At 42.2% G+C, this 19,648-nt stretch overlaps 7 protein-coding genes across 9 annotated transcripts; 5 read left to right on the forward strand and 2 right to left on the reverse strand.

Moving 5' to 3' along the window:
* Nucleotides 1–286: 286 nt before the first annotated feature.
* On the forward strand, nucleotides 287–4,272 carry LOC119550787 (ubiquinone biosynthesis protein COQ9, mitochondrial). The gene is made up of 4 exons (XM_037859719.1): nucleotides 287–429; nucleotides 2,965–3,629; nucleotides 3,685–3,894; nucleotides 3,954–4,272. The coding sequence occupies exons 1-4, from the start codon at nucleotides 369–371 to the stop codon at nucleotides 3,990–3,992; spliced, it is 975 nt and encodes a 324-aa protein (XP_037715647.1). The 5' UTR covers nucleotides 287–368; the 3' UTR covers nucleotides 3,993–4,272.
* On the forward strand, nucleotides 534–2,688 carry LOC119550785. Its single transcript, XM_037859717.1, has one exon. It carries the CDS (start codon nucleotides 692–694, stop codon nucleotides 2,609–2,611), a length of 1,920 nt encoding a protein of 639 aa, XP_037715645.1. The 5' UTR covers nucleotides 534–691; the 3' UTR covers nucleotides 2,612–2,688.
* A 278-nt stretch (nucleotides 4,273–4,550) lies between the features above and the next one.
* Nucleotides 4,551–6,274, reverse strand: LOC119550786. The gene has a single exon (XM_037859718.1). It carries the CDS (start codon nucleotides 6,089–6,091, stop codon nucleotides 4,682–4,684), a length of 1,410 nt encoding a protein of 469 aa, XP_037715646.1. The 5' UTR covers nucleotides 6,092–6,274; the 3' UTR covers nucleotides 4,551–4,681.
* A 141-nt stretch (nucleotides 6,275–6,415) lies between these two features.
* Nucleotides 6,416–10,932, reverse strand: LOC119551817 (tyrosine-protein kinase receptor torso). Its single transcript, XM_037861378.1, has 14 exons — nucleotides 10,567–10,932; nucleotides 10,165–10,395; nucleotides 9,795–10,032; nucleotides 9,651–9,733; nucleotides 9,427–9,595; nucleotides 9,064–9,369; nucleotides 8,203–8,529; nucleotides 7,976–8,147; nucleotides 7,428–7,923; nucleotides 7,271–7,365; nucleotides 7,092–7,214; nucleotides 6,899–7,036; nucleotides 6,662–6,835; nucleotides 6,416–6,604 (listed from the first exon to the last, which is right to left on the reverse strand). The coding sequence occupies exons 1-14, from the start codon at nucleotides 10,717–10,719 to the stop codon at nucleotides 6,550–6,552; spliced, it is 2,760 nt and encodes a 919-aa protein (XP_037717306.1). The 5' UTR covers nucleotides 10,720–10,932; the 3' UTR covers nucleotides 6,416–6,549.
* A 757-nt stretch (nucleotides 10,933–11,689) lies between these two features.
* LOC119549908 (diacylglycerol O-acyltransferase 2) lies at nucleotides 11,690–13,809 on the forward strand. Its single transcript, XM_037858228.1, has 6 exons — nucleotides 11,690–12,464; nucleotides 12,516–12,613; nucleotides 12,672–12,803; nucleotides 12,906–13,247; nucleotides 13,304–13,503; nucleotides 13,573–13,809. Exons 1-6 carry the CDS (start codon nucleotides 12,336–12,338, stop codon nucleotides 13,728–13,730), a joined length of 1,059 nt encoding a protein of 352 aa, XP_037714156.1. The 5' UTR covers nucleotides 11,690–12,335; the 3' UTR covers nucleotides 13,731–13,809.
* Nucleotides 13,810–14,192: 383 nt separating this feature from the next.
* LOC119549991 (diacylglycerol O-acyltransferase 2-like) lies at nucleotides 14,193–16,150 on the forward strand. 3 transcript variants are annotated; one of them, XM_037858401.1, is made up of 7 exons: nucleotides 14,193–14,232; nucleotides 14,348–14,744; nucleotides 14,802–14,899; nucleotides 14,954–15,085; nucleotides 15,152–15,493; nucleotides 15,548–15,747; nucleotides 15,816–16,150. In XM_037858401.1, exons 2-7 carry the CDS (start codon nucleotides 14,616–14,618, stop codon nucleotides 15,971–15,973), a joined length of 1,059 nt encoding a protein of 352 aa, XP_037714329.1. In that variant the 5' UTR covers nucleotides 14,193–14,232; nucleotides 14,348–14,615; the 3' UTR covers nucleotides 15,974–16,150. The 3 variants fall into 3 exon arrangements, with proteins under 3 accessions (XP_037714329.1, XP_037714328.1, XP_037714330.1); XM_037858400.1 differs by having other exon boundaries at nucleotides 14,217–14,232; nucleotides 14,281–14,744; XM_037858402.1 differs by lacking the exon at nucleotides 14,193–14,232 and having other exon boundaries at nucleotides 14,348–14,458; nucleotides 14,564–14,744.
* A 588-nt stretch (nucleotides 16,151–16,738) lies between these two features.
* LOC119549184 (2-acylglycerol O-acyltransferase 2-A-like) lies at nucleotides 16,739–18,753 on the forward strand. Its single transcript, XM_037857003.1, has 6 exons — nucleotides 16,739–17,090; nucleotides 17,498–17,595; nucleotides 17,646–17,777; nucleotides 17,839–18,180; nucleotides 18,247–18,446; nucleotides 18,513–18,753. The coding sequence occupies exons 1-6, from the start codon at nucleotides 16,764–16,766 to the stop codon at nucleotides 18,668–18,670; spliced, it is 1,257 nt and encodes a 418-aa protein (XP_037712931.1). The 5' UTR covers nucleotides 16,739–16,763; the 3' UTR covers nucleotides 18,671–18,753.
* The last annotated feature ends 895 nt before the right edge of the window (nucleotides 18,754–19,648 follow it).

Below are 19,648 nucleotides of genomic sequence, written 5' to 3' on the forward strand. Positions count from 1 at the left end.
CTCATAATTAGGCGTAGGAAGTATTACCCATATTTCGTCAAGTAAATTAAAAATCATTTGATCTGGTGGATTGCTAAAGAAGATATATTAATAAAATATGTTATACATTTATTTAAAATTGTGTATTTAGCCTTGAATTTGTCTTACTTAAAAGCTTTTTTGTTTTAGCTATTTTAGCTAGTGCTGCCAGTACTAATTGCATATAAGAAAACAAACCAAAACACCTCACAAACTGAAAATGCCAGGAAAATACCAAAAATACCAAAGAACAAACAGAGCACGCCGCTTTCCAACACTACGCGAGGTGGCTTCCTGGTGAATGCCAAACAAACCGATTTCAATTGACGGAACGAATTCAAGCCGCTAAAATGGCAAACGTGCGCTGTTTACACAAGCTAATCCGTCTGCAGAAGCTCCTGCTGCCACTCAGTAAGTAGTGTGAATCCCCCATTTCAGCTGTTAGCCGCGAATTCACCGCGTGCGCTCATTACGAAAGAGAGCCGCAATCCGAAAAACAGCTGTTCGATCGACCAGTGCGTGCGTGCGAAAGAGAGGTGGCGAGAGTGAGTGAATGAGTGAGCGAGAGGAAGTGACTGACTGCCAAATGCCGGCGGCTTTAGATTTCTCGACAATTTCCCACACAAAAATTCTAAAATCCCAGTGATAAAATAAGGAAATAGGATTCAAAAAAATGCAGGGGCAGGAGCAGGAGATGGAGGTGGACGTGGACGTGGCGCAGGCCACGGAGGCGTCCAATTTGCTGCAGCTCATCAAGCAGCTGCTGGTGGAGAAGGCCTACGACGGCGTGCGAATGCTGTTCCAAAGCGCCCAGGAGGCGGAGCGGAACATGCGGCTGCTGTCCCACATAGCCATGGACCTCTACCACGACGTGTGCTTTGTGAACATCTCCGACGAGGTCAACTCCCAGGAGCCGGAGCTCTTCGACTGCTCCGACGAGCTGCTCAAGCTGCTGGCCAGGTTTGCTCCTCTGCAGGAGCTCATGCTGGAGGTGATGGAACGCCTGGAGGAGAGCAGCAGCCTTAATGTGTTCGGCGCCTATCTGAGGGCCCTTCAAGTGGTGCTCCAGCGACAGGGACGCGACAAGCCGCAGGCGGTGGAGTGGTGCCTCCAGAGCGTCTTCACCCGGATAAGGGACTTGCCCTTGCCCAAATACCTCTCTGAGGGCTATGATGAGCAACAGGCGCGTCTTATAGAGCAGAACGAGCAGGTGGAGGACATGCTTGCCCACTACATCACCGTGGGTCTCTTTCGCCAGCCACTTTGCTCCGAAATCCTGCGTAAGGATGTGCGTGCTCCTGACCAAATCTTCAGAGACTGCAGCCAGAACCGGCGCAACGTATTCGCTTGCTTCTTCATCCAACTCCTGGGTCGTCCGTTGGCTCTGCTGGAGATGAGCCATGTCAAGGAGGACCTCACACGCACCTATGTACAACAGGTGACGGATAGCCTCAGCAAAGATGCCAGCCAATTCCTGGGGGATCCCTTCCTTCTGCTCAACCTGGTGGAACAACGTGCCCGTTGGCTGCGCAAACTGGATGCCTCGAAGGGCGTCTACGAGATGAGCTGCCGGAATGTGTTCCTAATCGAGGAGAAGCTGCCGCTGCATGCTGTGGCCATGTACTATCATTCCCTCTTCGTGGGCAACCAACTGCCCGCCAACGCACCCAGAATATATGCACCGCTGTTCCTCTTCGAAACGAGTGCTTATCTGGCGGAAGTGCTGCTCAGGCAGCAGGAGCCACCACTGCAGTATTGCGGCCTCCGATTGGTGGAGAATCTTTTGGGCACCTTGATTGAGCCAGTGCCCGCCACCTCCCTTCAGCTGGATGTGCACAAGCGCTTCTGCGAGGCCTTGTGCAAGATTGTGGGCTACTCGCCGCAAGTTGCCCTCCGTCAGCTGGGACTTCATGTGCTGCGTCAGTACATACTGGGCTTCAATGACCAAGGAAAGTACCTCATCCTCAAGAATCTGCTGGAGACGCTGCAGCACGACGGTCTGATGGGCTACCTTGGCGGAATGTACAAGGATCTGGTGGATAAGGCACTATCTAAATCCGGACCAATGCCAGAAGTTTATAGCGGCAAGATGTTCCGCGAGATGTTGCTGCTGTGCGTCTGTGTGCTGCCCCACGACGTCAAATCCGATCTTCTCCTGCACTCCGATCGCTTGTGTCATGCTCTGAATATCCTGCGCTACTTTGCGGTGAGGGATAAAGCGGATGTGACTGGATTTTGGCAAGCTCTGCCGGATATAACAAGAATATTGCTAGATCCCCTCGGCAAGGCACTGAACTTTTCGATGGCCCACTACAAGGCGTACAAGGAGCGCGTGGAAAGAGGTCAGAGTGCTTCGGACGATGAACTAATGCAGCGTCAACTCAACATGCTAGCCGTGAACATAACCAACAGCGGGATGGCCGGCGGCGACGGGGACAGCCATCTGCCGGATATTGGACGCCAGGAGAAGCTCGATGTGCTGGCCAGCTCCATTACCAGCCTGGAAACACTCCAATCCTTATATCTGCGCGCCAGCGAGATCATCGAACAATCGAGCCGTCTTCGTCGGAACGCCACTTCATCGGATGCCTAGCTTGCATTTTGTCCACAATGAAAGCGAAATGATAACGTAAACTTTGTGTGTAAACAGAACCGAAAACGAAATCGAAACTTAAACTGATCTATGTGCTTTGGGGGTTCTTGGCTGGGGGCGATAATTAACCGACTAATTGAGCCAGTTGAGGTGTGCTAATCGACAGGCCACCCAAACGGTCTGCAATGCGATCTGCGTACTTAAATCTAGCTGCAAAGTGTGCGTACTTAACACCTAAACTAGGTTACTGCCATAGGTTCTTTTGCAATAAGTTGTTGTTATGTGTAAAACTGGGGGTTCTTAAAGAAGTTCCTACCTTACATTTTTACTACAAACTACTCATTTTATTGCAGATGCGCAAAGCTCCCGTATGACTCCATTGCAGCCGAGGCCATTGACTTTCTTTCTGGCAAGGAGCTATTCTAAGGATGAAAAAACATCTAATCTAGACGACTTTCGGGCCCGCGAGGAGCAGCGCGAAAGGGAGCGCGATGCAGCAGATGAGGCGGCTGCAAAGGCAACCCAAAAAGAGGCAGGCGGAGGACTGGGGGCAACGGGATCAGAATCAAGCGGCCCACAGGACGATGCCAAGCAGGCTAAAGTGGATGCCATACGGGCCAAGATCCTGGACGCTGCATTAAACCATGTGCCCCAGCAGGGTTGGACCCGACAGGCCATCGTACTGGGCGCCGAGGAGAGTGGCTATCCCAGCGTGGTACATGGCATGTTCCCCGAGGGTGGCTTCGCTCTGGTCTCCCACTTCAATGGAAAGTGCAACGCACAACTGGTGGAGAGTCTGCAGCAAAAAACAGATGGCGGCAAGCAGGAGGTGGAGGATCCGCTAGACTTCTTAGTGCAAGCGGTGCGTCAGCGCCTGGAAATGGTCACGCCCTATAAAACTCATTGGCCCCAGGCAATGGCTTTGATAGCCCAGCCGCAGCATGCGCCCACAGCTCTGGCCCAAGTGCTTACCCTGGTGGATGACATCTGCTACTACTCGGGGGATCGATCCGTGGATGTGCGTATTTCATAATATTTAATAGTATTTATTGTAATGGTTGATCCACCCTCAGTTCGGTTGGTACACGAGGCGTGTGGGTCTGGCCACCATCATGAAGATGACCGAGCTGTACTTCCTGCAAGACACCTCTCCAGGGCATGCTCAGACATGGGATTTCCTCAAGAACCGAATGGACGAGGCCGTGCAGCTACAAATGATGCTATCCCAGACCGAGGGCATGACACACACGTTTCAACGTTCCTTTAATTCGGCGTTCATAACGGTGAGCTACCCCAGATCTATGCCATTTGTTAATGCACTAATTTTACTACTCTTTTACAGGCGCGTAATATACTGGGTTTAGGCTACAATCGCAATTAGTACGGATATAAGCCGATCCCGTGATCAGTTGCCACGAGTGCCGCATGCAGTCCAAAGATAAATAATTCTAGTGGGAACGATGATGCTCCCACTTAAAGATCTACACTTATGTTTACCTTAAATCCATATGTATATATGTGCATATAAGTACACCCCTAAACAACCCTATATTAGTTGTTAGCTTTTGTGGTTTTTCTGGGGACTCAAAAACCCTACTATATTTTGTTAGATATATTTGTGTTTCCTCACTTTGCTAATATTCGCAGTCTAAAACTGCAAATAAAAGGGAAACGGGAAACCCAATAATTTATTAGAGTTTGTACTTGTTTATTTGTTTATCACATTAACGTATCCAATTTTCTGAATGGCTGGCTCTGTCCAATTGCTGACTACTTGCGCGCATGACCTTAGTGCTTTTGAGGTTGCAGTTTTAACGCTCAAGTGATTATTCATAGATAACATTCACGGAAATTGAATGACTGTTGCTTTATTTAGGGTTTAAGTAAATAAGTTGAAGGTCAAACGAAGCTGAAAACATTTTTGTATTATTGTCGCTTTTATTGAAATTTATTTAATTGTTATTTATGTTATACTTTAAGATATTCTAGAGCGCAGCAATTGAATTGGGCAGCTGCTCCAAAAATATATTTTGGGTCAGGTGCCATATTCAATGGTTGCCTGAAGCGATTCTAAGGTTTCCTTTGCTTGGGTGGCAAGGATTTAATGGACTGCCTGGTGGACCTTCGTGATTTTTTTGGCGTTTGGCCAAATATATCTCCGAACTCCGCATTGCCGACCGACTTTTCCTTGTGCACAGGTAACCTCCCTCGCAAACTGGCAAATTTCTTCTGCTCCTCTTGATTTTTACAGTGGCGAACTCGACCCTTGGCAATCCGGGCATCAGGCATTAATCGATTTAAGTCCGGATGGCGGGATAGCCAGGTGGAGCTCTTCTTGGCGTCAAAGGGTTTATAATACAGCATCGGCATCTCGGCCTGCACATAAGTGGTCTTCGGTTTAGTAGAGTTGGCTTCGGTTTGAAGGGTAACATGTTTTTTGGGCTTAGGACTTGGAATACCTATCCCAATACTGGTGTATGGAGCAGATTTTGTGTTCTTTGTTGGGTTAGATCCAATATTGATTATAGGAGTGGTTTTTATATTGGTAGTCGGGTTGGTCTTTTTACTGGACATTGGCATAGATTTTAAACTGGTTATAGGAACGGAGTTTATACTTCGATTTTGGCTCTTCGTTAGATTGGTTGAACCAGGAGTTCTTTTAACTGAAATATGAGATGGCCCTAGAAATCCTACTCTAGAGCCTACATTCGCTGATGACAATGATATCATCATCACGGGATTTTTGGGTTCTGTTACCTCCGAATAGAGATCGGATATGCTCCTCACGAGACCAGGTGCAGCTTTCTTCTTCCACTTGCCGAATAATTGATTTATTTCCAGTTCGTTGAGAGCTCCCAGAAGATTTGGAATGGACACCACATCGCTGGCCCCAAAGAGTTCTTTCAACAGTTTCACCAGTTCATCTTGTTCCCCCAATAGAGGTAGTATTTCTCCGAGATCGTCACCATTTCCGAACCACTTGTACTTGCGATTCAGAGCCCTTAACCGAAAGATATAGTCCTGCATCATGTGGATCAGCTTTCCTAGAGTTTCTGGAGCCATGGGATCGGAGAGATAACCGTTACTATCGAAGAGGTTACTGGCGGAGAAGAGGTCCTGATCCGGAAATCCACTTAGAGGCACCCTGTAGCTCCTTCGTTTTCGGGAAATCATCATCACTTTTCCATAGTTGGCATATAGCAGGCGTAGCAACATATAATGAGCTGCTTCCGGGGATCTATCCAACTTATTTGCCAGGGCGTATATCACCCGACGATTGACCTCCAGCCAGCGTGGTGGCAAGGTGTCACAGGGATCAGGAGGTGGCTCTCGATCCCTGCCCCTCACAAAGGGATTCTCGGCGAAGGGACGACTGCCCAGGGGACAGCAGCTGGAGATGGTGCGCACCGGGCAGTGGGGACAGCTGTAGGGGATCGGGGGACATGGTGTCCGACGGAGGCGGCAGCAGTGGATGCACATCGATTCCGGTGGTCAGAAATGGGATAGCACTGTAAACAAGACAGCTTGGAACAACTTTCAATTTGGAATTTACAAAGATGACGATTAAACGCCCTAATGTCCAAATGAACCAGATCCTATCTATCCTACGGGTGGGCACAATCATGTTGAAATGGCAAGTCGTTGCCAAATAATTGTAGTTCCGAGGAGTACTTTACCAAAATCGATGACAAAAATGGCAATGAATATAAATGAGTTGGAAAAATTTTATAGAGATCTATAAAATAAACCCACTACTTTGAAAAATAAAACCAGGGTTATTTTCTAAATCTATCTTAAATTGTATTCTCATTTTGAGTTATGTATCTGCTTTTCTGCGTTGTCTGATTTGGAAAATGCTAGGTATAATTCTAGAATTAAAGTGGTTCTCCAACAATCTTGTATTGCACTCATTCTTCATCTGCTAAAATTAATAGAGATTAATTCAAGGGCTCTAAGTATGGCTCTTCGTCGATGGGCAATTGTTCCACCTTACTGAAATTAAGGGTTTAAGAATATTTAAAATATTACTTTTTAAAGAAGCTAGCTCACCTGTGTAGGATCTCACAGGACTTTAATTTAGATTCAGTGGCAGCCTGCAGTTGTTTCAGCCTTTCTGGCACATCGTTTGTGGCCGCTATCATGGCTCCTAGTCTCTCTTTAAGACCGGAAAATGTGGGTCTGTGTGAGGGCACGGAACTCCAGCAACTTTCCATCAGAGAAAACCTACATATTAAAAGCAGATATTGTAAGCAATAATAAATAATTGTATATATTCTTTCTGCCTACATTTCATGGGTGCATCCCTCGGGTCGCTTCATCCGGTGACCTTGTCGCAGAAGCTGCAGGAGATCACCGGGCGACACTGATGGATACGGCATTCCACCCAACGTGGTGATCTCATAGAGCAGCACTCCAAAGGACCATCTATAGAGGCAGGGGATCAGCAAAGAGATCAGATTAAAAACCATAAAGTACTTACACATCGCTCTGACTGGTGTACACCTGGTGGGTGAGGGATTCCAGGGCCAACCACTTAATAGGCAGCTTGCCACTTCCCCCGGACTTTCGGTACACGTTCTCGTGATACACATCCCGACTCAGGCTTCAAGAGAATAATAAATACTATAAAGGATCACTGAAATTTGAGGGAATACCCACCCAAAATCTGCAATCTTAATGCTGCGATCTAGGGAGATCAGCACATTGCGGGCAGCCAGATCACGATGCACTACTTTTTTTTGGGCCAGAAATTCCTGAAAACAATGAATTATTTTATAAGTTTCTCGGGTTTGGAGATTCAATAAAAGGATCATACCATTCCAACCGCCACCTGTTGCGCAATGTCCAACAGATCTGCGTTCTTTAGAGGTATTCTTGGTTTTGAATCCGATGAGTCGAGGCAATCAAAGTATTCCTTGTTCTCAAAGGTACGTTTCTTGCTCTCGAACTGTAATTTCTGCTTTGGCTCTTTCTTCAGCTCTGGTTCTAGTTTCTGTTTTAATGGATCTTCTAGAGTTTTTACGACTTTTGGAATATCACTACCCCCGATGTTTTCAATATCCCCCAGTCCGTAACCCTGGTTGTCTGCAGCATTTGTGATCCGGGTGAGGGTGTAGGTCTCCACACGATTGCTCGTTTGGGTCTGATCCGCTTCACTCTCCTCCTCCACAGTGGACAATATCGAGCGGTTGATATCTTCTATGCGGTCATGAATGGAGTTACGAGGGGGGAACCTTCGGTTTTCCACATTCTGCTCAAGGTTCTTCTTAAGGCCAATGGCATTCTGCTCCTGCCGAAACTTCCACTCGTCACTAAGTTAGAGAAAGATCAGTTTTTTGTTAGTTTCAAGAATTTTGTACATACCGTAGGAAGTTCTGCAGGCTTCCCAGGCTACAGTATTCAATGAGCAACATCATCTGGTGGCTAAAACGAGTTGAGTATCCAACGATACCCACTATATTTGGGTGTTTGCCCACGGCCTTAAGCATCTGAATTTCGCATTTGAACGCATACACATCCTCATCATTGGGTTCATCTGTGGTAAAATAAACAAACCTTAGATAAAATAAGGTTTCCAATACTAGTACTACCTTTTAACAACTTTACTGCCACCTGGCGCTTCTCGTAGACTCCGCGCCGCACCAAGCCGAAGGCCCCCTCGCCAAGGACTTCTTGTAGAAGCACCGAATGGGGCTCCACCTCCAGCTCGTCCAGTGTGTCCAGGCTCTCGTTGGCCGACAGGGTGACCAGCAGGCCACTGCTGTCCATCATCGAGAGGTGGAACTCACCGGCCTTCGCGTTCTTGGCCTCCATTTTCAAGCCCTGAACATTCCGTCTGCAGAAGGTCAGGCAGCACAGCATCAAAATGCAGCAAATGGGTACGATTATGAAGAGTATCAGCTTGACCAGGTTGCCCTCTGTTTAAAAGAAAAAATAGAAAATTAAAATTTGTTTAGGATTTCATTGAAATTTGTAACCTTTTTTGGTTTAAAATATTTATATATTAAAATATATATTTTTTAAGACAAAAGACATTAAATTGTGTTTAAAAATATATGACAATATATATTTAAATATAAAAATATATTAAAATTTAATGTCTTTTGTTTATATTTTAAGATATTTTTATTTATTGCGAATTTTAAACCATTGCGGCGTTTAGTTCCTAGAAAATTATATATCTCCCTTTCAAGAAATCATAAATTTCTTTTGGCCCTATTTCTGAACAATAGTAACTATGAAAGAATTGGAGATCGTATGGTTAAAAGGTCAGTTTTATAATAATATGCCTTCGTTTTAGTCGACCTATTAAAAAAATTTGTATTAAAAACAAAACTAAGTGGTGTAACCCTTAATGGGATGTTTGGCAGGACGGTTAAATAAGCTAAAAATATCTTACCTTTAATTTTTGTTCATCTTTTAATATCCTTTCTTATAAAAAATGTACTCACCAATCAGCCAGACATCCCGCGGTACCTTCTCTAGGGTCAAATCGGAGGCATTTTTGCCGCCTGCTGACTGCGCCACCAAATGGACTTCAAAATGGGAGCCCAGTACCGTGATCTTGGGTACAAAGAAGTGGCTCCTGTTCTGGTCAAGCGTAAAGTTGATATCCTTACCTCCATGAAACAGATCGTAGATGTAAAGTGTGTAGTTATCTGGCAGGTGACTGGGTCGCGACCAGGAAATATTCAGAGCCAAGGTGTTAGGCAAATACTGCTCCTGAGCCACACTAAGATTCTCCGGCTTAAGAGGAGCTATGGGATGGGTTTAAAATTAAATAAAGTAAGACTAAATGTTTTCAAGTATCTTACGGCAGAGTGTGTAGTTGAAGGGATACCATTCCAAGCAGCTTGGAGCCATGACTGGCAACCAAATCACATCGCTCTCAAGTTTGTTCATTATATTCACAGTTCGCAAGCCCACTAGATAGTGTTGGTCAAACTCTAGGTTGTCCACCGTGTGCTTGTAGAGCTTCTTTCGCTGGAGGAGAAGATTGAGTGCTCTTAATCTTATCATGGTAATATGGTATACTTACATCCCGGAACTGTTCCACCCGCGGCTCGTCCATATTCACACTGTGGGTTGGCAGGGACACCATATTGAAGTAGCAGTTTTGTTCTGGAACGAAAAAAGTTTGGGAAGTAAGTTGGGGGTACTTGGTATAGAGAATGCCACCCACCCGCCGATGGCTCCCATTCGATCTCGGCAGCAACGCGATACAGTTCATCCGATTCTGGGACAAATCGCATCAGCTTCACGGGCCCCATTTTGCTGGGTTGGTAGCCTCGGATGAGGGTGGCGAAGGTCTGGTCCTTGGCTATCAGGGAGTAGCTGCCATCCCCGTGCATCGCCAGCGCGGTGACATTGTGGCTGCAGTTTGACTCCAAGCCAGGGAGGATCAGGAAGTTTTCATCCGACTGAAAGCAGAAGAACAATGAAAGAGTATAATGTATACGTTGTATAAAATGGGATACTACTAAATGGATTTAATAAATGGTTATTCTCACTAAATTACTAAGTAGCTCTGATATAAAGAGTTATTATCTCACCAGGTAAAGTCTGGTCTCTGGAATTTCCTCTATCACAGCATCCACCCGGATTATGTAAGTGGCATTTGGAGCTGACTCATTTCCCCCTCTGTGCTGCACCCAATCAATGTGGAAAACAATCTCTGACTCCGTGCGACACAACATATTCAGCAGATAGTTATCCTGTACTTTGCGTAGAGTTACTGGAGATGTCCCATTGGCCCTGCAGTCCTGGTAGCAGCCTTGAAAGTCCTATCAATAAAAGGGAAACTAAGTGAGTTTTTACAATGATAAAATTATTTTCATTAGGTTTTTAACCTAATAACTGGTAGAAATGCTTGTTTAAAGCCAAGCAAATCGAAGCATAATTAATATCGCTTAAAGGTTAATAAATATTGCATTTTTTAGGGAGATATAGCATACCATCTTGCCCTTTTCCAGGCAGTTCTGGGTGCATGCGGTCACCGTAAGCAGCAATTCGTCGTAGGAGATTTGGTCCATTATCAGTATTTCACCTTGATTGCTTCCCACAAAAAACCAAAAGAGAAACGCGAATTTCGTATAGAAAATCAGCATTTTTCTTTGTTTGGCTTCCAAATCAACTTCTTCAGTTTATCGTATTGATTGCGTATTGGAATGTAAAATGTTTGTTTTGGGTTTATTGCACTTTTAGCATGCACTTTGAGCTGTCACTTAATATAATACACAAATATTGGAAATATTTATTTTTTAAGATCCCACTTTAGAGATAAAAATCGAACCGCTGCTCATGGATTATCTCGCCAAACTAAGGCCCAAAAATGTAACAGAGAAAAGCGACGAAAAAGGAATGATAAAGAATGGTGGACTCGCTGAATATATTTGCGCTATTTTGTTTTGATTTGATTTTCACTTCTTCATTGCATTGTATTGGATTGTATCGGATTGGACCAGGGGTCATTTGAAATGCAAAAACCATATCGGTACTTCGTCATCGTAGCGCCAAGGAAAATTGGGAAACTTGTAGACATTGCCTTAGACAAATTGTGTTGGTAATCTTTAAATTCAAACAACATTTGTAGTATTAGTGAATTTCGTTTATTGGTACAATATTTATTGGTACTATAAATCAATAGTTTGGGCTAGGCCTTTTAAGTCTCCGATATTTTTTGCGCCAAAAGTGCATTTAGTGCAAAAAATCGATAAGCAATAGTTAAGTGTTGAATAGTGTTAAATCACCAATTAGGCGCCAATATTTGAATTTAAACTTAAAACAGCTTTGCTAATTTTCCTACATTGTAAGTTTTACATAAACCCGATTTCCTTGCCTTCATTTTAATTAGAATAGATCCATAGCGAGCTTGGAAACAGGTATTCCTCGATAAAGACTTGCAAATGCACATGACCTCAGCTGCCTTCGTATCAGTATATATCGTATAGAACCCGCAATTACGTCGGTGACTCAACTGTTGCATCGCATTCGAGTACTCGTAATACTCATTTGGGAATCTCGAGCAATGCTCTCTGACTTTTGAATGACCAGTCGCTTGTTTAGTTAAATTTTGCACGCTCGCGTCGTCGGTTCTGCTCTCAAAATGCGATAACGATCCATTACGTGTATAAATATTTACAGTGCGCCTCTTCAAACACATATAATAATACGTATCTACTAGAGGATTTTTAAAAATAAAAGCTTAAGAGATTACTATAGTTTATTTGGCTTCGAATATAAATAAAATAATTAAAGTATAAGGGGAGTTTCAAATATATTTAAAGGTTTTCTTATATCAAGTTTCGTTCTACATCCAATGGAATTTAAACTTGATTTCAATAGGCAAACAAGTTGTAATTAACATGTACAATCTGTAATAAATAAAAGTGATCACAGGTGTAAGCGTGTCCAAGCAAGTTTTTGAAAAGCCGGCTATTGTTAGCAATGATAAGACGGTATCGCAGTTGCAGCCAGACGTCTATATAGAGCAGGACATTATCTAGAATTTTTAAACACCCCAAGCAAATAGCTTTTAAATCGGTGGTATTTTTAAGCAACTTTTACCGATAGCCACAAACTCGCGCCATCGGCGGATACTGATAAGGATAAGAGTTGGTTGCTAAACACTAGACATTCTTCAGTCGTTGGAGGACCGTGCGAAGAGTCTCTACTTAATTCTTCGGTCCGTGAAGAGTTTTACGAGTTTTTGAGAGCAGCAAACATGAAAATCGAGTGGGCTCCCCTAGAAGTTCCCATGGAACGGCGTCGTCAGACGTTTGCCATGGCCTTCTTTATCCTTTCCTTCATGATACTATCCCTTGGATCTTATGTACTAGTTGCTGCTTTGTTAGTAAGTAAAATAGGTTATTCGGTAATCAATAAATTAAGCAATCTCTTGTAGATATATGGTGGCCTTGTGTGGCGCAGCTTGGTGGTCATCTACTTGGTCTACGTCTTTGCGAATCACAGAAGAACTCACTCTATAATGGACGGCAATGGGTAGGCTATAAAATATCCCCAAAAAAATGTTAATTGGCTATAATATAATCTCTTTTAGCTGGAAGATTAGCCGCAACAACTGGCTGTTTCGGCACTATCGAGACTACTTTCCCGTTCAGCTTATCAAAACCGCAGATCTACCGCCGAATAAAAACTATATTTTGGCCAGCTTTCCCCATGGTGTACTGGCGTAAGAGTAAGCTCGTTGACTGATAGGCAATCTTATCAATGAGTGCTTAAGTGACGAAACATTTGTATTCATACTCATACTAATGTAAATATTGAAATATAGGACGGGCATTTCCATCAACATGGGTCTAGACATCTCCAAGTGGCTGGAACTGTTCCCGCAGGTGAGGCCCAAGGTGGCCACTTTGGACCAGAACTTCTTGACGCCCATTGTGCGTGGTCTCTTGAGATCTTGGGGCCTGGTCTCTGTGTCCAAAGATGCTTTGGTATACTTGCTGTCCAAGTCGAATGATCCCGAGCACAAAGACAATCGGGATGGGTTCACCTCCAATGCGGTGGCCATTCTTGTGGGTGGTGCTCAGGAGGCACTGGATTCGCACCCTGGTAAATACATCTTGACCCTGAAGAACCGCAAGGGTTTCGTCAAAATGGCCATTCGAACGGGGTGAGTACAGATCTTGAGAGTTAAGAGACATTTCTAAAAGTTTTTCATTATTCAAGGGCATCGATTGTACCCTCGTTTTCCTTTGGCGAGGTGGACATCATAGATCAGCTGGCCAATCCACCGAACTCTCCGGTTCGCCGCTTCCAAGATTTTGTAAAGAGGATTACGGGGATATCCCCGCTTATTCCCGTGGGTCGCGGCATCTTTAACTACACCTTCGGAATTCTTCCCAACCGACGACGCATCGTTCAAGTTGGTGAGTCCCAACATCATAAAAAGTTCCCTTGTTTTCTATTAACCCATTGATTTTCTAAATTCCTCTCAGTTGGTTCCCCCATTGATGTAGTAAAGAGTGCTGAGCCGGATGCAGCCTATGTGGACAAGATACATAAACAGGTCATCGATGACCTGGAGAAGATGTTCGCTCGGTACAAGGATGTTTACATACCCAACTCCAAACAGAGCAAGCTGATTATTCATTAGTCAAAAAAATTGTTTTCTAAAAAATGTGATCAAACTAATGCTTTATAAGCATATAATACAAACCCATTTAGTCATTTTATAAGGTTATTTTAATTTTTCTGGGCCTTTATAACTATGGGTAGTGATCACATTTTTAAACAAGAAGTTATCGCATAGCAACAATTAAAAGCTCCGATCAGGTTACGAATCGATAAGAAAGCTTTAGTGTTAATCAACGATCAATACTTATTGGCGGTTATATTTTAAATTCAAAGAACTTATTATAATGATTGATTAATTTATGATTAATTTATGATTAATAATGAAATTATCTTTACAATCTCTTTTTAGTTAAATCAGACCTGTCTTGCAGTTTTAAAAGCATCTTAAAAACCAGTTTTACAGAGGTTGGACTTTGTTGACTTTTTCGTAGTATTTGTATAGAGGAGGTAATCATTTCATCATGCACACTATTTCAGTCTAGTTTAATACTTAAGCCGATAATCACCTCTAGTCGATTCTGGTATGGAAATATATTTTCTTATCACTCTATATATAACTATATTTGTAGTTAGTCAGATGAAATATGATCCAGAGCATAAGTGTTAATTTAATCATACTTCTTCTGAACTCAAAAGTGGGTTATAATTTTGGAACCGCCGCATACCTTTGTACCCAGACGCCGATTGTAAGCCAGCCTTTATCATCTTTATCACAAATTCCCATCGGCCCCAAACAAAGAACTACTGGTTAGTTGGTTTATGATTAGCCGGTAATGTGGGCGCCCTGCGATAAGGATAAGTATAAGTCTAATACTGGGCAAATTGACCGTCGCTGGTTTTCATATCACTCAGTCGTGGGAGAACCGCCAATAGAGCAGCTGGACATTATTGGATCGGAGTAAACATGAAAATCGAATGGGCACCCCTCCGAGTTCCTCTGGAACGACGATTGCAGATAATGGTCACGGCGTTTTTCACCTCGATGCTGGTGATACTATTATCTACTTCGTTTCTTTTAGTAGCTGGTTCACTGGTAGGAGACTAATCTTTAAAATAAATATTGGATTGTTGAATTGTTGATTTTTAATAGATCTATGGAGGCCTCCTTCTGCGCAGCTTAATGGTGATTTACTTGATTTACGTCTATGTACATCACAAGGAAACCCAATCTGTGGTGGATGGCAATGGGTAAGTGTAAGATCAAAGAAAAGTTCCTTAAAGATGATATGCCACCTCCCTCAGCTGGATGATAACCCGTACCAATCGCATACATCGTTACTACCGCAATTACTTTCCCGTGGAACTGGTGAAAACCGCCGAACTGCCAGCTAATAAGAACTACATCTTGGCCAGCTTTCCCCATGGAATTTTGGGGTAAGTACATTGACAGATAGCCAATCTAATCGTTTAAATATAAATATACACTGATTTGGATTGCAGAACGGGCATTGGTATTAACATGGGTGTGGAAATCTCCAAGTGGCTTGAGCTATTCCCTCAAGTGCGACCAAAAGTGGGCACTCTGGATCAGCATTTCCATGTTCCCTTCATGCGAGAGGTCATTCGTTGCTGGGGTTTGGTGTCCGTATCCAAGGAGGCCCTAATCCGTATGCTCAGCAAATCGAATGATCCCAAGCACAAGGACAATCGGGATGGATTCACCTCGAATGCGGTGGCCATATTGGTAGGTGGTGCCCAGGAGGCCATGGACTCGCATCCTGGACAGTATATTTTGACCCTAAAGAATAGGAAGGGTTTCGTCAAAATGGCCATTCGAACGGGGTGAGTAAAGGTTTGGAAAATTTAAAAAGAAATCTAACTTATATCTGATTCTAGTTCATCAATTGTGCCGTCGTTTTCCTTTGGCGAGGTGGACATTTTCGATCAGGTGGCCAATCCTCCGGAATCCCTCCTGCGTCGGATTCAGAATGTGGTTAAGAAACTAACCGGTGTATCTCCACTGATCCCAGTGGGTCGAGGTTTCTTTAACTACACCTTTGGCCCCCTGCCTTTTCGACGACGTATTGTCCAAGTTGGTAAGTAATATTTATAGTATTTTTATAGAATATATTAAAAATGAAATAAAAATATTTGCATTTCCTAGTTGGTTCCCCCATTGATGTTGTGAGGAGCGACATACCCGACTCAGAGTATGTGGACAAAATTCATGGACAGGTGATCGAGGCCCTGGAGAAATTATTTGAGGAGCACAAGGAAAAATACTTACAGAACCCTACAAGTGCCAAACTGGTTGTACAGTAATTACAAAGTGTTTTCCAATTTTTATATACAAGATATTAGTGGGTAACAGTATTATTATTGTTACATTTTGATTTAATGATACCAACTGCAGTTTTGGTACATACAACAAGTTTAAGAGAAAGCAATATAGTGTACTAAAATAAAAGTGTTTTAGAACTTCATTTTTCCATTCAATTATTTATTATAATAATGCATTTAGTATGGAAACAAAACGGAAAAGTGAATTTCACTTTCAGTTCGACATGCTTTTATGAAATTCGAAAAGTTCACATAATAATTACTATACTTTTCCAGTTCAATGTGAAGAAGTTGTGTGAATGAGACACTGGACTGATAACGACGACACAGATCTCTAGCAAAAAATGCGACAAAATCAAACTAGACCCCTTATCGAAGAACCCATTACTGCGGTACGCACGACAAAATGAGTATTTTGACTGTTGCGAAGCACCGCCGAAACATGTGTCATACACATAAAGTTCTACGAGTAAAGGTCAAGAATAATTCGCAAAAGTAATGACTGTTGCCGGCATACCCCTACCCCTGCAAACATTGGAATAGTACCGGCTACCAAGATATGATTCAGTATTCGCCGATTAAACAGAACCTTTTAAGATCACAATCAAAATTTACAGCCACTCAATATAACTGCCTTATCAGGCCTATTTGATTTTAATTCGAGCATATAAATCTGAATAAATAGGTTTACTTTTCAGATCATCTTCACACTGTGACGTAATCTTACTTCTTACATAGTTTATATCAAGTGTCTGGGCTTAGGAGTTTATCAATGACCTTTCACTCGAGTGTGGTTCTCAAACTGTTTAAGACTCTTATGGATCGCCCCGAAGAGGCGGGTCGTTTTGTTGATAAGGATAAGTACGGCTGTTACACCCTGGAAATTGTTTGTCGCTGCTACGCGATCGCTCAGTCGCTGGAAACTCGTCGAAATAGTTGCTTCTTTGCCCAAAGATCGGTTGATTTCAACATGAAAATCGAATGGGCTCCTCTACGAGTTCCCCTGGAGCGGCGTCTCCAGACCCTGGTCACGGCTTTCTTCACCTATACTTTCTTCACGCTTCCCATAACTTCCTGCCTTATAGTTGCTATCCTCCTGGTAAATCTTTAGGATAAAGTGAAACTTCATAAAATAAATTTAAAAACAAAAACAGTGCCCAAAAATTCCAATAAAATATTAAGCTTCAAAATTTGGTAAAAAATAAAATTGTAACCTTTTTTTGGTTTTTCATTGTGTTATGTGTGTGAGCAATTGATATTTTTTATGAATACAAAATAGTAAAGAATGTGATAAAACTTTAAGTAAACAAAATAAAAAAATTCCAATCGAAAAACGTGCCGACTTTCAGTGATAAGAATTCTGAATGCATCATATTTCTTCAAGTACATATAAAAACAAACATTTTAAGTAAACTACTAAATTTTATTTGTGTTTTAAACTAAAACATAATATTATATAATATATAATATATTGTTTGAGTATTACCTTTTTTCCCCTTTTTATAGTATTACGGTGGACTATTTCTGCGCAGTCTACTTTTAATATATTTTGTAAAAATATATTTGGATTACAAAAAAAACTGCGGAATTGTGGAGGGCAATGGGTAAGTATCTGAAATAGGTCAGCGATAAAAGAAATAACCACCTTATAAAGTTTAAATAGATGGTTATTTTATCGCACTATTAGAAGATATAGAAACTATTTTCCCGTTGAACTCGTAAAAACAGCTGAGCTGCCGCCGAATAAAAATTATATTGTGGCTAGTTTTCCGCACGGAATAATTGGGTAAGAGAGTTTATAGATCACAAGCTTATTATATGTTATCAAATCTTTCTTACTTTTCTAGAACAGGAATTTGTATTAACATGAGCTTGGACATTGAAAATTGGCTGGAGCTCTTTCCCCAAGTTCGACCCAAGATCGCCACCCTGGATCATCATTTCAAGACCCCTTTTTTACGTGATATATTGCGGTGGTGGGGCATGGTGTCGGTATCTAAAGAGTCCTTGGCCTATTTACTTAGCAAATCAAATGATCCCAAGCATAAGGATAATAAAGATGGTTTTACATCAAATGCGGTGGCTGTGCTGGTTGGTGGAGCCCAGGAGGCCATGGAATCGCATCCGGGAAAGTACATTTTAACCCTGAAGAATCGCAAGGGTTTCGTCAAAATGGCCATTCGAACGGGGTGAGTTTTGACTTATATTTCTTAGATTAAAGAAAACCTTAAGTTATAACCCTATCCCAATTATAGTTCGTCGATTGTGCCCTCGTTGTCCTTTGGCGAGGTTGATATATTCGATCAGGTGGCCAATCCGCCAGACTCCGCACTTCGTCGCTTCCAAAATGTGGTCAAGAAGATCACGGGCATATCACCGCTTCTTCCCAAGGGACGAGGTATCTTCAACTACAACTATGGGATACTGCCACATCGACGACGTATTGTTCAAGTTGGTGAGTCCGCAATACTTTGGAAGACTTCCTTAAACTCTTGTCCTATTAATATACTTATTATTCCAGTTGGTTCCCCCATTGATGTGATAAAAAGCGATAACCCCGATGCCGACTATGTGGACAAGATCCATGCCCAGGTGATTGAGGCTCTTGAGAACATGTTTGAGCAGTACAAAGAAGAGTATATATCAGACTCCAAGCAGAACAAGCTAATCATTCAGTAGCTGAGAAAAATACCTCCGACTTTTTGTGATTTTCAATAGAATTTAGGAATCTTTTTTAAATGCAACACAAGATTATTTTTAAAGAAATCGTTTGTTTTGTTTTTTCCTTTTATTAATTACCAATTAAATTTGTTACCTTGTATGTACTTATATATACAAAAAGAACAAGGAGCTGGATTCTCGAATTTTTGGAAAAACTTAACTTAATTTCGCATTTTGTGCCACGACGATCATTCTTCATCTCGTTTCTGATTTACCAACTATAAGGAATTTGTTCTACGCTAGAAAAGAATCGATCGCACAATTCCTTTCAAAGGTACATTTTTTTTATATAATTTAGCAACAAATCCGTTTTCATATCAATTTTTATTAGCTTTATTTCAGTTTGGTTTTGCTTGAATTTTTTAACGCTAAAGCAATAGCAATATTAGAAGGGAAAATTCGGGGAAATATTAAGATTCAATGAGATTACTAGTTACTTGTAGTTGGCTTTAAGATTTACCTACAAATATTCAAATATTACGAAAAGTATTCGTCTAAATATATACGTTTTCTTGTTAGAAAGGAACACTTGGCATAACTTGGATTCTCGATTTGGGATTCTCTTTAATAGTATTACTTTTATCGATTTTCAATAACGGTTGAGTAAGCCATAGGATGGGTATACCATATATCCCGATTGTTGTACTCCTGTAAGGTGGTTCTCATACAAGCATAACTTTTGAGTAGACTAGTTTGAGTAATTGCAGTGATTCTGATTATTGTTAGAGGTGGAAATTTAGCTACCCCATAGCACTCTGATTAATTGTCCTAAACTTTGCTGGTGAGGCAATACAAAATATGTAATTGGCATAAGTGTCGGATGAACGGCCTACGACATACGACATAGGTACTTATAAGAACATGTCCAAAAACTATCTCACTTTGGTGTTTCGCTATAACTCTACATGATTTATCATTTTAGGTACTAGCCAGGCT

Source organism: Drosophila subpulchrella, chromosome 2R, assembly GCF_014743375.2.
Source record: "Drosophila subpulchrella strain 33 F10 #4 breed RU33 chromosome 2R, RU_Dsub_v1.1 Primary Assembly, whole genome shotgun sequence".
Taxonomy (NCBI): domain Eukaryota; kingdom Metazoa; phylum Arthropoda; class Insecta; order Diptera; family Drosophilidae; genus Drosophila; species Drosophila subpulchrella.